The following is a 16,699-nucleotide window of genomic DNA, read 5'->3' on the forward strand; positions in this document are numbered from 1 at the left end:
CTTAAAGTCCAGTGCAAATACAGGGCAAAATAGACTTGTGCGTTTATTCTGTCATCATCAAGCTGTGTTTCCTGTGTTAACGGATTAATCACTGCACCAGTATTATAGAAAACAATTAAATAGAAAAAAAATAGAATACTTTGTTTTCTTCTTGAGATATCTTTCTCTCTCTCCCTGTCTCTACGTAACCTCCCTCCAGTTGTTTATCTCTGTGTAAATGCGTACGTAGAACGCTGGGTCTCTCTCTCTCTATCTCTCTCTCCTTGACCTGTCTCTCTAAGTACTCTCCCTCCATATAACTGTGAAATGCGTGCTGTGAGAGCGTCTGTCTCTCTAAGTACCCTCCCTCCATATTAACTGTGAAATACGTACTGTAAGAACGGTCAGGAGAAGTACAAATATTAATATTATTTTTTTTATTATTATTTTAATTTTAATTTTTTAAACCATACCCTGTCTACCTACACGCCCTACTTTCACCATAGCTGTGTAACATGCGCGGTTGGTAGATCAGTCATTTTCATTTTTAAACCATACCCTGTTGTTGTTTACCCTGTTGATGAATTGTTTAGTATTATTGTTTCATTTCATTCACCAGTTTGTTTTTTGTCTTTCTGTTTTTATCTCACAGATACGGATTTCTGGTGGTTTCGTGGGTGGGAACAAACCCGGGACAGAGTAATCTAGAGGTCAACAAGAAGTGATGGAGAATAGTGAAGGAATGTGTTGTCGACCTCGAGATCCCTTTTCCCTTAAATTTAGGGTTTGCCCTTAGACCCCGACCCACTCAGAACCGTTTAAAAAACAGTATTAGGCCCGACCCCCTAGAACAGTATAGGCCTTATGCCATCTGCCCATAGATTTCCCATCGGGAACAAATTAGAATTCCACTCATGTTTCACCATGCACATAATTGTTCCATGTTTTTCTTTTCTAAGACACTGTATTTTGCTAAAACGCTGTTACCCTTCCCTACCTAGTATTAGGATTCATTTGATCATTCCTTCTCCCCTCAATTGATTAATATGGTATTTTGACTATTCATTTTCCAGATCCCAGATCTGCTTCATTATATAGATTATGTAAACTGAATTATCCCATCTTTGGACAATCTAAATTGCCTTACATTAGGATTCATTATCCCACCTCATCATATTTTTATTATTTTAAATTTGATTCATATTTTACCTCTGAATTTGGAATATCCCTCCATTGTAAACATTTAATCTTTATTATCCCCGAACCACCCCTTGACCTTACATTGAGATATTTAGAATAGGGACATCTTTCCCTTCCATTTCATTTTATTATTTTGTTTTCATCACCTTGAGTTTGACTTGATTAGGCATATATCCTCCCCTGAATAGACTTGATTCTATATTTGGCCTTCATGGTACTAATGGACTCGCCAGGAAGCGACACGACATCATCAATTACCCTGTCCCCCCCTCTCCAAGCTCTGCTTGGTATAAGAACTGTTAGGGGCATCTCCGGCCGTTTTCTCCCGTTTGAATCACAGAGATCCAGTATCTGTCCATGAGAAAGTATAGGCTGAGATTGTCACCTATGGGTCACCTGTTATGTCACCCATCCTGGGGGACAGGGCGAAGATTCGGCTCCGACAACGAGCCCAACCATCCAGTGTCTGCTCTGATGAGCTACAATGAACATTGTCAAACTCTGACACTTTCGACGGCGTAGGAACGCTGCAACATTGCTGAGTTCTTTGAGAACCCCGAAGATAGAAGATCGAGAGAGAAAAGTCATTCTGTCTCTCTCCCACAGTACCATCTAAATAAGGAGTGATTGTTTGCCTAGTCTTAAGTCAAAACTATTTTTTATTTTTCATTGTTCCTGTTTTCCTTCTGGTTCTATTCCCCTCCTGAGCCTTAGTATAGAGTGAATTTTATTTCTCATCTCCCAATGGACCCTTATATTTTTTTAATTTAATTCCCTGAAGATTGATTATTGATTATTGATCACATTTGACACTTCATCCACAAGAAGTGATGGAGTTGATGGATCTGTAGATCTGCTACTTTGGTATTTTTTGTGGACATGTGTCAAGTGTTCATATTTTGTCATCTTGCCCTTTGACCATCAGTTTTATCACCCTCCACAGGCCTAATCATCTCAGCCCTATTTTATCATTTATATTATGGGTTGCCTGACGCCAAGTTAAGTTTTACTGTCTGCCTGTAGCCACGAAAGTTAACTTGCAATACTGAGAGGTCTATTTTGATTTGAGACACTACATGCATTTGACCTTGGTGCCCAGTGAGAAAGTAGATAGGAGTATTTCTCTCTGTCTCTGCTAGCAGGGAAAGAATGTTATCAACAGGTTGCCTGGCAACGCCAGCGTCCACGCTTTCCCGGTCTATGGCTTTCATGACGGAAACTAAGGAAGTTGTCCCAATATCAGTCCCATCATCTATGTGCTGGTCCAATCAGCGTTCGACACCTAGTGCCAGCGTGGCAAAGTGGAAATTAACTGTGTAGTCAGCCAATGAAATGTGTATCAACAATAACGTATTCTACAGTATGAATAGCCTTTGAAATGAATTGTTCGTCAGAGACTACCCTGTGCCCTTTTGGTGGTACAGGGGAGAGTAATTTGGCTGTATGCGGATCTGTTCTGTCTCTCTGATCTGAAAATGAATAGAACTAAACCATAATCTGCTGACTGGACAATCCTTCTTCCTGGTGGTTTCATCTTTTTATTGACTTGAAGGTATTTTTCTAAAAGAGTATTTCCTGCTTAAAACTAATGGTTAACTTGGTCATAGGCTCTCGGCCTAGTTGTGGTGCTGAGTATTTCTGTGTACTCTTTGAGTACTTTCTCTAAAGTATTTTTTATAGTTTAGCCCTGTGTGGCTCAGTAATTCAGTATAATACAGTCCTTTATATCTTTGGTCCCTTCTGCATTTTATATGCAACTAAATGGGTTTTATCTTAATTATAAATCCATCAAATTGGTCCATTTCGAACCGTCTTTTTTCCGAGTATAAGTCTAATTTATTTAATTAGCACCTCCGACAAAAAGGAACCACCCCCATTTTTATTTTTTATTTTCTGCCGGAAGAACAAAGTCCATGGTCATATTTTTGGAGCAGTGGTTTGGTCGATCCATGTTCAGTTCTGGAACCGATCCTCCCCATTTTTGGGAACATACAAGCCGCGGATCTGTGGACGAACGGACGAAGCATGATGCTTGAACGGTCCTGCACAGATTTCCCCCCCTACCCTCCTGTCGTCTGTCCGAACGACGGTTCCTCTCCGCTTCGGTGCCCTCTGTCTGGGTCCGGTCTGCCTACGTGATTCTCCCTGCTTGCTTTTCTGAAGTTAAGTATTTTACCTTTCTGTTATTATAATTTATTGCCGTACATTCATGTCTGGGACTTAATCCCTGAACATGTCTCAGTCACATTACTCTTCTCCACTTTAAATGTTCAGGAGGCAACGCTCCGCGGGCGCTGCGTCCTAATTCTATTTTATCTATCTGCTTTCCTTCGATTTCTTATCTGTTATAATATGTTTGCCTTTCAGCATGCGGTTATCATTTGTCTTGTTTTATGTTGATATATCGCTGTAGGAACCCATACATGTTACTTAATTTATAGTCTTCTTTCTCTCAAACCTCGGCCGGGGTGCGAGAGTAGAAAGGTTCTTTTATACCGTAAAAAAAGGTCTGTGATTCCTTTCACCATTTGATTACACCATTTTTTTTATCACCCCTTTTACATTGTACCTTATAGTAGTGTTCGGTTTTTATGACACTAATGATTTTAGAGTGTGTAGGCTCCTTATCTAAGGAATTTAGGGAGGAGAGCAACAGGCTCTCCTTCGTGCGTGTGCGTGCGTGTTATAACGCATGGCTCCAACTCTCTCCTTTTTCTCTATCTGCCTGTGGGCCTCTCTGTCTGTCTGCGTGCGTGTTCGTGCGTAGCTGTGTATATCACTGTCTTGTGTTGGAATGGATGTGTGTGTTGTCCCGTAGAACAGTTATTCTTCTTTTAGGCCTAATAGTTGAATGATGTGGGTGTGTGTGTAGCGTGCCATTCGTTCAATGTCACCTATTTACGCTGTACATAATTTTATTTGTATTTAGAGTGACTGAGTGAGTACGTTTATCCTGTGGGCGGATATGTTGCCCTCGTCTATGTGTGTGTGCATGCGTTCGTGCGTGTGTCAGTAGCTGAGACAATTACGCACAGGGTGCGTGTGTGCATGCATATGTGTTTGTCCGTGTTCATGTGTATATGTGTGTGGGTGAAACACCATTTGATTGTTTGTTTGTTTTTTAGAGTGTGACAGTACGGGTACTTGCGTATAGCCTCCATTCTAATGATTAGTGATAATATTAGGGATGCGCGACGACTATTTACTATTGATTTATCTATCTGTCAGGCTCCGTGTCCCGCCATTTATCATCATTTCATACACTTTATAATTGCCTAGTGGCCGTGCCATGGTTTTTCATTTTTAGATAGGACCCCTTGACCATTTAAAGGCCCATTATCATGACAATTTATTATTGATTTCAACCAATCCCCTTATTGATTTAAATTCATTTATTATTTTGTATTATTTAATTTCATTTATTTTTGAGTGGTGTCAACCATTCATTCCCAAGACATTTTAAATTCCCTATTATTATAATACTTATTATTTTATTTTTATTTGTACTCTACTCTCTCTTTTTCTCTGCCTGGAACGAGTTCTGCAGGCTCCTACAGGTAGAACTTGTGATCTCACAATTTCTTTTTTGGCATCTTATACGTGACATTAGCTACGTCATTAATAGCGTATTTGATAAGTACATTAGCATACATGTGTGTTTTTAGGAGTGATGACCTACATTTTGTTTATTTCTGTCCGTGTTTGCAATGCCATGCCATATTATGCATGATAGTCTTAAAGTCCAGTGCAAATACAGGGCAAAATAGACTTGTGCGTTTATTCTGTCATCATCAAGCTGTGTTTCCTGTGTTAACGGATTAATCACTGCACCAGTATTATAGAAAACAATTAAATAGAAAAAAAATAGAATACTTTGTTTTCTTCTTGAGATATCTTTCTCTCTCTCCCTGTCTCTACGTAACCTCCCTCCAGTTGTTTATCTCTGTGTAAATGCGTACGTAGAACGCTGGGTCTCTCTCTCTCTATCTCTCTCTCCTTGACCTGTCTCTCTAAGTACTCTCCCTCCATATAACTGTGAAATGCGTGCTGTGAGAGCGTCTGTCTCTCTAAGTACCCTCCCTCCATATTAACTGTGAAATACGTACTGTAAGAACGGTCAGGAGAAGTACAAATATTAATATTATTTTTTTTATTATTATTTTAATTTTAATTTTTTAAACCATACCCTGTCTACCTACACGCCCTACTTTCACCATAGCTGTGTAACATGCGCGGTTGGTAGATCAGTCATTTTCATTTTTAAACCATACCCTGTTGTTGTTTACCCTGTTGATGAATTGTTTAGTATTATTGTTTCATTTCATTCACCAGTTTGTTTTTTGTCTTTCTGTTTTTATCTCACAGATACGGATTTCTGGTGGTTTCGTGGGTGGGAACAAACCCGGGACAGAGTAATCTAGAGGTCAACAAGAAGTGATGGAGAATAGTGAAGGAATGTGTTGTCGACCTCGAGATCCCTTTTCCCTTAAATTTAGGGTTTGCCCTTAGACCCCGACCCACTCAGAACCGTTTAAAAAACAGTATTAGGCCCGACCCCCTAGAACAGTATAGGCCTTATGCCATCTGCCCATAGATTTCCCATCGGGAACAAATTAGAATTCCACTCATGTTTCACCATGCACATAATTGTTCCATGTTTTTCTTTTCTAAGACACTGTATTTTGCTAAAACGCTGTTACCCTTCCCTACCTAGTATTAGGATTCATTTGATCATTCCTTCTCCCCTCAATTGATTAATATGGTATTTTGACTATTCATTTTCCAGATCCCAGATCTGCTTCATTATATAGATTATGTAAACTGAATTATCCCATCTTTGGACAATCTAAATTGCCTTACATTAGGATTCATTATCCCACCTCATCATATTTGTATTATTTTAAATTTGATTCATATTTTACCTCTGAATTTGGAATATCCCTCCATTGTAAACATTTAATCTTTATTATCCCCGAACCACCCCTTGACCTTACATTGAGATATTTAGAATAGGGACATCTTTCCCTTCCATTTCATTTTATTATTTTGTTTTCATCACCTTGAGTTTGACTTGATTAGGCATATATCCTCCCCTGAATAGACTTGATTCTATATTTGGCCTTCATGGTACTAATGGACTCGCCAGGAAGCGACACGACATCATCAATTACCCTGTCCCCCCCTCTCCAAGCTCTGCTTGGTATAAGAACTGTTAGGGGCATCTCCGGCCGTTTTCTCCCGTTTGAATCACAGAGATCCAGTATCTGTCCATGAGAAAGTATAGGCTGAGATTGTCACCTATGGGTCACCTGTTATGTCACCCATCCTGGGGGACAGGGCGAAGATTCGGCTCCGACAACGAGCCCAACCATCCAGTGTCTGCTCTGATGAGCTACAATGAACATTGTCAAACTCTGACACTTTCGACGGCGTAGGAACGCTGCAACATTGCTGAGTTCTTTGAGAACCCCGAAGATAGAAGATCGAGAGAGAAAAGTCATTCTGTCTCTCTCCCACAGTACCATCTAAATAAGGAGTGATTGTTTGCCTAGTCTTAAGTCAAAACTATTTTTTATTTTTCATTGTTCCTGTTTTCCTTCTGGTTCTATTCCCCTCCTGAGCCTTAGTATAGAGTGAATTTTATTTCTCATCTCCCAATGGACCCTTATATTTTTTTAATTTAATTCCCTGAAGATTGATTATTGATTATTGATCACATTTGACACTTCATCCACAAGAAGTGATGGAGTTGATGGATCTGTAGATCTGCTACTTTGGTATTTTTTGTGGACATGTGTCAAGTGTTCATATTTTGTCATCTTGCCCTTTGACCATCAGTTTTATCACCCTCCACAGGCCTAATCATCTCAGCCCTATTTTATCATTTATATTATGGGTTGCCTGACGCCAAGTTAAGTTTTACTGTCTGCCTGTAGCCACGAAAGTTAACTTGCAATACTGAGAGGTCTATTTTGATTTGAGACACTACATGCATTTGACCTTGGTGCCCAGTGAGAAAGTAGATAGGAGTATTTCTCTCTGTCTCTGCTAGCAGGGAAAGAATGTTATCAACAGGTTGCCTGGCAACGCCAGCGTCCACGCTTTCCCGGTCTATGGCTTTCATGACGGAAACTAAGGAAGTTGTCCCAATATCAGTCCCATCATCTATGTGCTGGTCCAATCAGCGTTCGACACCTAGTGCCAGCGTGGCAAAGTGGAAATTAACTGTGTAGTCAGCCAATGAAATGTGTATCAACAATAACGTATTCTACAGTATGAATAGCCTTTGAAATGAATTGTTCGTCAGAGACTACCCTGTGCCCTTTTGGTGGTACAGGGGAGAGTAATTTGGCTGTATGCGGATCTGTTCTGTCTCTCTGATCTGAAAATGAATAGAACTAAACCATAATCTGCTGACTGGACAATCCTTCTTCCTGGTGGTTTCATCTTTTTATTGACTTGAAGGTATTTTTCTAAAAGAGTATTTCCTGCTTAAAACTAATGGTTAACTTGGTCATAGGCTCTCGGCCTAGTTGTGGTGCTGAGTATTTCTGTGTACTCTTTGAGTACTTTCTCTAAAGTATTTTTTATAGTTTAGCCCTGTGTGGCTCAGTAATTCAGTATAATACAGTCCTTTATATCTTTGGTCCCTTCTGCATTTTATATGCAACTAAATGGGTTTTATCTTAATTATAAATCCATCAACATGTATTATTGATTGTTTTTTCCCTCGCACATCCCCTTTTCTTTGGTGCTGTTGGCAAAACTGTAAAGTACAGACATTCAATTTGAAAATGAGGGCTCGCGATAACTCTAATTGTATGCTACAAAATAAAGTGTATCATATTCATATTATTGTTTATATTTGACACTTTTACCATTTATACATCAGGACCAAATTATCAAAAATGACTGTTAGTGTCTGCTTTATGGAATGTATTATTTAAGAGAGAAATGTATAATTTCAGCTTCACACAGAAACCAGAGTCAGGCAAATTGACTACTCCAATTCGATTGCTAAATGCCTGTAAAATGGCACTCTCACAGGCAGGCAGGCAGCACAGACAGACAGACAGACAGGCAGGCAGGCAGACAGACAGACAGACAGACAGACAGACACTCTTAAGGGCCATTTGTGTAATGACATTTTCCATGTTTAAAACATTAGTCATCATGTCTCTAGGTCGCTTTCTACCAGCATGAAAACAAGGCAATTTCATCCCAATTATTTGAACACTTGGAGACCCACCTCAGAGCAACGAAACTTTCCCCACTGATGTTTTCCAAGGACCGAAACATGTTTCCATGGCAACTATAAAATCCAGCAAGCAGTCTAAGGCCACCATCACCTTACGGTTACGCTAACCACGGCTTCCCCCACGCATGACTCACTTCTTAAATGTGACACAAACTTATAATTAAAACCCTAAGGACACCTGTGCAGTGGTTTGAGTTTTTCGAAGCAGTACCTGATAACTAGGGATGTCCCGATACACTTTTTTCGCTTCCGATCCGATCCCGATACCTCAATTTCTGTGTTAGCCGATACCGAATACCGATACCAGTGTTGTGATCTCATGTTGTGTTTATAGCTATCTAGCTATATATCTCGTGTTGTGTTTATAGCTATCTAGCTATATATCTCGTGTGTATCTAGTTATATCTCGTGTTGTGTTTATAGCAGACTCCTCACTCAAATGTACACTTGCAGTTTGGGCAACTCCAAAGCAAACTCCACATGCCCCAACATGTTATTTACCTGCCATAGTGACAACCCCTTCCTTACCCCTGTGTCGGATCTGTGGTTAAACTGGCATATTCACCGATACCGATATGACAAATAAGGGCCGATCCGATACTTTTCCCGATACCGATACAGTATCGGGACATCTCTACTGATAACACTATCACATTACCACACATCACACTATCATAGCACTGATGTCAGATTGAGGAAAACAGTGGTGTGATTACATTTACACAGTACCAACAATCTGAATTCAGTAAAGGAGTTTTGCAGTTTGCAATATCTCAACCTCTCAAGGCCAGGCAGGCCAAAGGCTCATACATAGTCGGTACATTTTCGGTGGTTAGGTGACCACCGCACTACAACATGACGTCACGAGCCGCGGTGAAGAGCAAACCACCGCCACCGCTCCAGCCCTTCTCTCCGTTTTTACTCACCACCGTTCAACGTTATTTCAGCTCCGGTGGTCAGCTCACCACCGGAGCGGTGGTCACCTCATCACCGAAAATCCAGACTATGAATGAGCCTTAAGTGGCCACCCACCAAGAGCCAGGGTCTCATTTCAAGGCTTATTTCAGTCATAGATTTGTATTCCTTGCCACCAACACCAAGTGCTTGCTCATGAGGGATTGTGGGGCATCTATAAATTAAAGAGTGTGGTCTTGACTTGCTCTACATGTAAAGTTTGTGATTTGGCACCTTCTTCTTGCAATGAACGCAGGGAATCTCTGTACGTCTGTAATCCACATATCTCGCAAACCGTTCAACCAACTTCAAAATTCGCCACAGACGACACAGACAACCTGAGTGCGGTGCCCGGTGTTGAGTCGGTTGGATAAGCGGTTGTCCAGACCCGCCAGAAAAGGCTATGGCCGTGGCCCAAATGAGCCAATCGATTGCCATGGCAACCCCAGCCTAAGCCTGATTTGGCAAATTCTCTTGCATCGTTCCCTAGTACGCTGTGTCCAATGTGCACTTGTCTATAGTATAAATGAAACATAACATTTAAATTGAATTGAAGCACAGGGATACCCGGGCCCCGGCTATGATGGTCTTGTCGGATGACAGGAACAGGATTAAGTGTCAGTCAGATCGGCATTTCTCTCATTTGCAGTCATATGTTGTGGTAGGTCTATATTATGATAGGCAACATTAATGCCTGAAGACATGTCTCACTGTCATGTGTATAGCTTTGAGATTTGCTTGTTACTGTACCTAACAGATTGCTTTACATTATGTCTCACCATGTCGGCTACCTTGGAGTGAGTCAAAGTGAAACTATATTTAAGCCGGTTAATGTAACCCTTGCTATGAGACCAGTTTTGGAGCAGGGGTATAATATAACATACAGATATAATAATATACGTGAGCTTGGTTTGAGTCATGAGCACGTACAGTACAGTATCTCTCTGTATGAATTCAGATTGCAAGAGCATGTCTTTAACCCATTCTGGGCGGGAACCCCTTTTGGTTATGTTATTTAGCTATTGAAAAATAGCAGATCTACAAGCTCATAGCGCGCCACCGAGTGGCGCGCTACGAGCTTGTAGGTCTGCTATTTTTGAAAAATCGTGAAATTATTTATTTCAGAAAACCAGGCCTAAATGGGTTAAGAGTGAGTTGGAGCACGACTAGAGAATTTAATTACTTTACCTTTTAAAGCTGTTATTTCTATACAGTGTCATTTCCTCACGGTGTGCTTTAATCCAAAGCACTACACCATTCGTCCCACACAAAGTCAATTGTTATATTGCACATTAGCCTACTAATTGGAGTGGAGCTATATACACTATAGTGGGTCAGGGTTACAGGTCCAGTGCGCACCTATACAGTAAGCCTTATTGATGATATGCACACGGCTGCTATCTTGCCCTGCAGCAAGGTGCTACCTACGTAGGTGGAACTTCTCATAGACAGCCCATTCATCCAAACAGAAAAGTCCTATCTAATTGTATTAAACGGCGTCTAGCTGTCGGAAACCCAGACGTTTTTATTTCCAGGGAGAAAAAAAAGTCTGGTTCCGAGTCCACTTCAATGCGGCATAGAGTAGCGCAAACGTCAATCACTCTCTGCTGATTTCTGATCGTCTGCACCTTTGTTAAATTGATGCACACACGTACACACACACACTCCTCTCTCTCTCTCTCTCTCTGTCGCTCTAATTAATTAGTCTCATGTCGCGCAGCTGCGTCTAGATTCTCCCGGCGGATCCTGCCGGGAGATGCCTATGCCATAGAAAGCTTAGGTGGACCCCAGGCTAAACAGCGTCAAACTCACCAACATTGCAGCTGTACGGAAAGCTTGAATTATCCTCTTTCTATCTGCAATGTGTTTGTTTAATAAAAAGCCACTGTAGACATGTTATGAGCTACTCCCTGTCAATAAATTCCTTGCAGATGATTTTTCAGAGTGGAATGGAAAGAAGTTTCAAAGTTTCATAGTTGTCAAGGCACAGATAGTTGAAATTAATTAGCGCAAAAATAAATCAGGGATCTTGCACTCATGGGAAATGCAATGTTTAGTGACACAATAACAGAGACCTACTGTTTATATTTCTGGCTGCTGTTGCTTAAGGCGGAGAACATTAATTGAATCTGGCTTGAAAATAATTAACATTTTCCGAGACACAAATAATTACCTGGGCACGGAGGAAGCTCACAGAATCATGAAAATAATAATCTCTGTTTTATATATTATATAATTTGAAATTTGTTATTTTTCATGTCATGATTATGAATTGAATACCCAGGACATGAATGGAAACAAGACCGGAAGGACTTCTTTCGGTGATATCCTTTTAGACTAAGCGCTTGACTGTACTCTGTACTGTTTACATTTCTGCCTAATAAAGTACAGTATTCAATCAATCAATCAATCCTGTATTCACACACACACACATTCGTGCACGTTCATGCAGATTTATTGTCACATCACAGTTTTACGGGTCAAAAAGTGGGTCAAACTAGTTTTTGTGCGTAGTTCCCATCTAATCATGTCCAATAATTAATTCATAAGACTTGGAGTCAGATATTGTCCTCCAAAAGTAAAATATTGACACTTTTCCACGAGGAAAAGCTGGACTGAAAATATTGTTGTGGACTTAATTATGTGGTGGACTGGAGGCGAGTGGTAATGATGCCACAACAACAAGGGTTTCCAGGGTGGATTTACAGGATGTTTACTTGTCAGAACGTCGGCAGAGTTACAGAACTTCAGCAGATATGTTGACAGAACTTGCCACAAATAACGGCAGGTATAGTTAAACTCACACTCTTGCATAGAGTCTTTCTTTGGTTGTTGTCGGTCCGTGGTTCTCAGGCAGAGACGGAGGAGGAATCACTCAGACGTCCATACACATAGAAAACCGGAAAACAACACACTAAACTGGCGGGCTGAACAGAAACTACCCAGAACCCTCTGAGGCTAAGATCCAATCAGAACACATTAGACTTAGTAACTACACACACGATAGGCTTACAGCATTACAGTAGCAAGGCACAGGATGGAAGTTCCCTCGTTAAAATATGTTATATGAATATTCCATTGGGAACAGTCAATGTTTTGGAAGCACAAACGTACAGTATATGGGGCACACAATTGACAGGTGTGTTGCTATTGTTGTGGGGTAATTGACACCACATGCCAATTGTGTGCCCTGTACGTTTTGATATGTTCAGTTCTGCACTCATTCTGGGTCCCTCGCCGGAGAGAATGTCATCCGTGTGCAGCTCATGAAAAAGTGGAGAATTTTTTTACTGAATTGGCGTTTTCTGCCAGAACATTCAAATGGAAATTAACCTAGTCTCCAAAAGGACTCCAAGTCTTAGGAATGAATTATCAGAAAAACCAATTCGGCCATAGCCACTTGCCAAAATGTGCCGACATCGTCACATTTGTGATGACAGCTATGGCCATTTTTAGCCCAACCTTTTGTGCAAAACTAATGCTTGGAATGGATTCAGAATCATGCAAACCCCCTAGTTTGACACATCACATGCTACTTAAAGCATAATGATAATAATTTAGAATGTTTTGCTTATATTTATTTATTTATTTGACAGGGACAATGCTCATTAATAAACATTTCAGTTTTCACTTCCATGTAAATGTGCCAGAGTTAGCCATAAGCTAATTTACATCTGTAGTCCCTGAGCAGGCTCTTAAAATGGTAGTAAAACTAAACATACAGTACAATACAATGCAATACAGATAAAAGAAGAGCATGCCCTGGGCTACATCTGTGTAAAATTTGCCAGCACACAACACCATGCGTTGATGCCATGTGTGCATATGTGCCAGCACCCAACACTATGTCCATACAAAAACACAATACAATACAGATAAAAGAAAGACAGAGTGTATATAGGTTGCTAATGGTGAGCATATGGATTTGGCCACTGTGGCGATCACAAAGGTCACCGGCTCGGGCGCCCTAGTTAAATCATTAGAGCATGCCCTGGGCTACATCTGTGCAAAATTTGGCGCTTTTAGACGAATTAACGCAAAAGGGAAATGAAAATGGAATGAGGTGATTATTAGGAAAGCCAGACAATAATGTCAGACAATATTGTTGGCTGCTAGGAGCGTCACAGAAACAATGAAACCAAGAGTCACTTGTCTGCCAGACAAGTACATTTTTAATGCACTTGTCCGGAAAGATTTTAGTAGTTGTCCCGGACAACAGGACACGTCTTAATGTCAAGCCCTGCATTATACTAAAGGACATTATTCAAGGTGCAGGACATTATTCAGCCTCAGTGTTGAATTCAGACACGCAATGCATGTTTGTTTTCTGATTGGTTAATCCATTTTGGGCGGGAACCCCTTTTGGTGTTTTAAACATTGTTATAATTTAGCTATTGAAAAATAGCAGATCTACAAGCTCATAGCGCGGCACCGAGTGCCGCGCTACGAGCTTGTAGGTCTGCTATTTTTAAAAAATCGTGAAAATGTGGCACAAATCTTTGAATATATTATTTCAGAGCGAACGTTTTTAACTCAAATCTTTGCTTCTGGAGGGGTTCCTGGAACAGCATATTTTCAGATGGGGGGTCGGCGGCCAAATACATATATTTGTGGGGGTCCTTGACATGAACATGTTTGAGAACGACTCACATAGAAACATGAGGTTTTTCAGAAAACTGTCAGGAATTAGATTCGTTCCCAGGTCAAAATGGGTTAAATGAGCATGTTTACAATTAATTGATTCTGGCTAAAACCCAGGCAATTCACGACACGACGTATTAAGTGTTTTAGAGCATGATCTATAACATTGTTGGGATAATTGAAAATACTGTTGTCTTCATTTTTCTTCCCAGGCCATTTCTTTCCTCGCCCCTCTAGCAGTGATATTTGTGGTGAAGATTATTCGGAGGACAGATAAGACGGAGATCAAGGAGGCGTGTTTAGGTAAGTGTATCCAATATCTTGCATCATGACTCATTCCTTTAGTGTTGGTCACACACTGTTCATTTTATGCATATTACAAGCTCAAATGACTACAACTCAGGTGCCGCTAGAATCCCTTATTCAAACAAATAACCTTCCCTGATATTTCCTCCGTTATATCTAGGAGAAAGAGATAATTGAACATACTCTTTGTTGTTGAATGTGCACTTCATGACACAGGTCATTGTGTCATAGTTAATATATGGCACCATGAAGAGAGCAATAGATTTAAATCCCTTTAAAATGTCATGCAATGTGTTGTGCCTCTTCAACCAGTGTTCCAGCCACTCCTTGTATGCTGCCCTTTCCTTGTTTCTGTTCGGCGCACAGGGAGACCTGTGCCTGAGAGAACATTAAGAAAGTTTAGCACAAATCCAATTAAGGAGACACGGAAAGACGTGGAGGGCAGGAGAGAGAGGGGGAATGGCTCGGTGCATCGGGGTAGAGATTACAGTTACTGTGTAGTACTTAACAGACCCATTACAGCCTGCAGAGCTGCTGCGATACAAGGCTTTATTGCGACAAGGACAGGCAGCATTAGTCAGAACAAGATAGAGGAGTCTACTCTTCTGGATGAGTTGCGTTAATTTACAGCCGTGTTTAAAATGATGGCTTCACAGAACATTGTTTTTCGTCAATGTTCGCTCAATTTTCTAGTTCAAAATCACTTTGCTGATAAAAGTGACAATCCCCTGTCAGGCGTAAAGGAGCAACTTGGACACTCAGGCATGAAGGAAGCATGAGTTCAAGTCCGTTGCTCTCCCCATGTCCCCCATATATGGGGACTAGGTTGGCGGAGGGTGTGTAGAGCCCAGGATCACATTAGATAATTGACACAGGGGTGAAAAATGGGTTACAAAATCGTGGGGAAAAAAATTATAGAAAAACAAAAAAAAAGTGACAATTAATGTGTGCAAAGTAATCGGCCCCACAATTCAATACATTGGGAATTGAAGAAATCTGCATACAAATATACCAAGTTCTGTAACAAGCCAATGCTGCAACAGGGTTAATGTAGCTTTGCTGATATTGTGCATTGAACTTGTTTAATACGGTGTAATCTTTCATCTAGCCACCTCTATGTTTTTCCTATAGAGCAGTAGGCCTATGTTCCATAACTAATAACCCATTAGTAGTCCCCCTTTCCCCCAGCTTAATGACCTGAGATCAGATTCTAAAAATGTCTTCTACATCCTGACGGTTTTCTGAAAAAGCTATGTTTCTATGTCAGTCGTTCTTCGATTTTTCAAAAATAGCAGACCTACAAGCTCGTAGCGCGCCACTCGGTGGCGCGCTACGAGCTTGTAGATCTGCTATTTTTCAATAGCTAAAGCATAACATAATGCTAACACCAAAAAGGGTTCCCGCCCAAAATGGTTGCCAGACCGGGTCACAGGCTGCACTGCGCACAAAGCATGGAATACGGATGTGTATATTACAGGAAACTCCCGTTAAACTTTCCAACAAACTCCCGTAAACTCCCAAATTGTACCATCACACCTGTATATTACCGTATATTACTGTATAATGGCTGCTAAACTTGGGGTTTACTGGCAAATCTAGTGCCCATAATTGCCCGTTAACTCCTCTTTTCACGCAGTGAGCTGGCCGGGGTCTATTCAGAATGGACCATATTGGTTACACTACTGATTTAAAACTTAAAAGAGAATGTTTTCTATACCCCTATCCAGAGGCTGTAAGTGTCACTGTTAATGACTCGCTGGTCTGTGTGAGAAAACACAACCAGTCGAGTTAATCAGCCTGTCCACAACGGAGCTTAAAGGGAAAGCTCTGTGAGAACTCATGCTCTATTTCAGTCTATGGGCTAACTGCTCAAATCTAGTCTATGGGCTAACTGCTCTATTTCAGTCTATGGGCTAACTGCTCTATTTCAGTCTATGGGCTAACTGCTCAAATCTCATTCTGAGCTTTCATTTCAGCATCATCGAATATGCACAAATTAATAAGCCGCTAAGTCACCGACACTGCTCGGCTGAGTGCTGCATGGGGACATAGGGCTGCATGGGGACATGGGGACATAAGGCTGCATGGGGACATAGGGCAGCATGGGGACATAGGGCTGCATGGGGACATAGGGCAGCATGGGGACATAGGGCTGCATGGGGACATAGGGACATAGGGCTGCATGGGGACATGGGGACATAAGGCTGCATGGGGACATAGGGACGCATGGGGACATAGGGCGCAGGCACTTCTACTAGCCCATTTTGACCTGAGATCAGATTCTAAAAATGTCTTCTACATCCTGACAGTTTTCTGAAAAAGCTATGTTTCTATGTCAGTCGTTCTTCGATGGTTCAAAAA

The 16,699-nt window shown here is 41.0% G+C and overlaps 1 protein-coding gene across 1 annotated transcript in view; it reads left to right on the forward strand.

The window, feature by feature from the left end:
• Positions 1-16,699, forward strand: part of plpp4 (phospholipid phosphatase 4) — a gene marked incomplete at both ends in the record, with an annotated part of 123,931 nt that overhangs the window by 74,526 nt on the left and 32,706 nt on the right. The window contains one exon of the mRNA XM_079511791.1: positions 14,245-14,335. Within this exon, the coding sequence (XP_079367917.1) occupies positions 14,245-14,335 (91 nt within the window). The remainder of the gene's footprint in view (positions 1-14,244; positions 14,336-16,699) is intronic.

Source organism: Electrona antarctica (assembly GCF_951216825.1).
Source record: "Electrona antarctica genome assembly, chromosome: 10".
Lineage (NCBI taxonomy): Eukaryota > Metazoa > Chordata > Actinopteri > Myctophiformes > Myctophidae > Electrona > Electrona antarctica.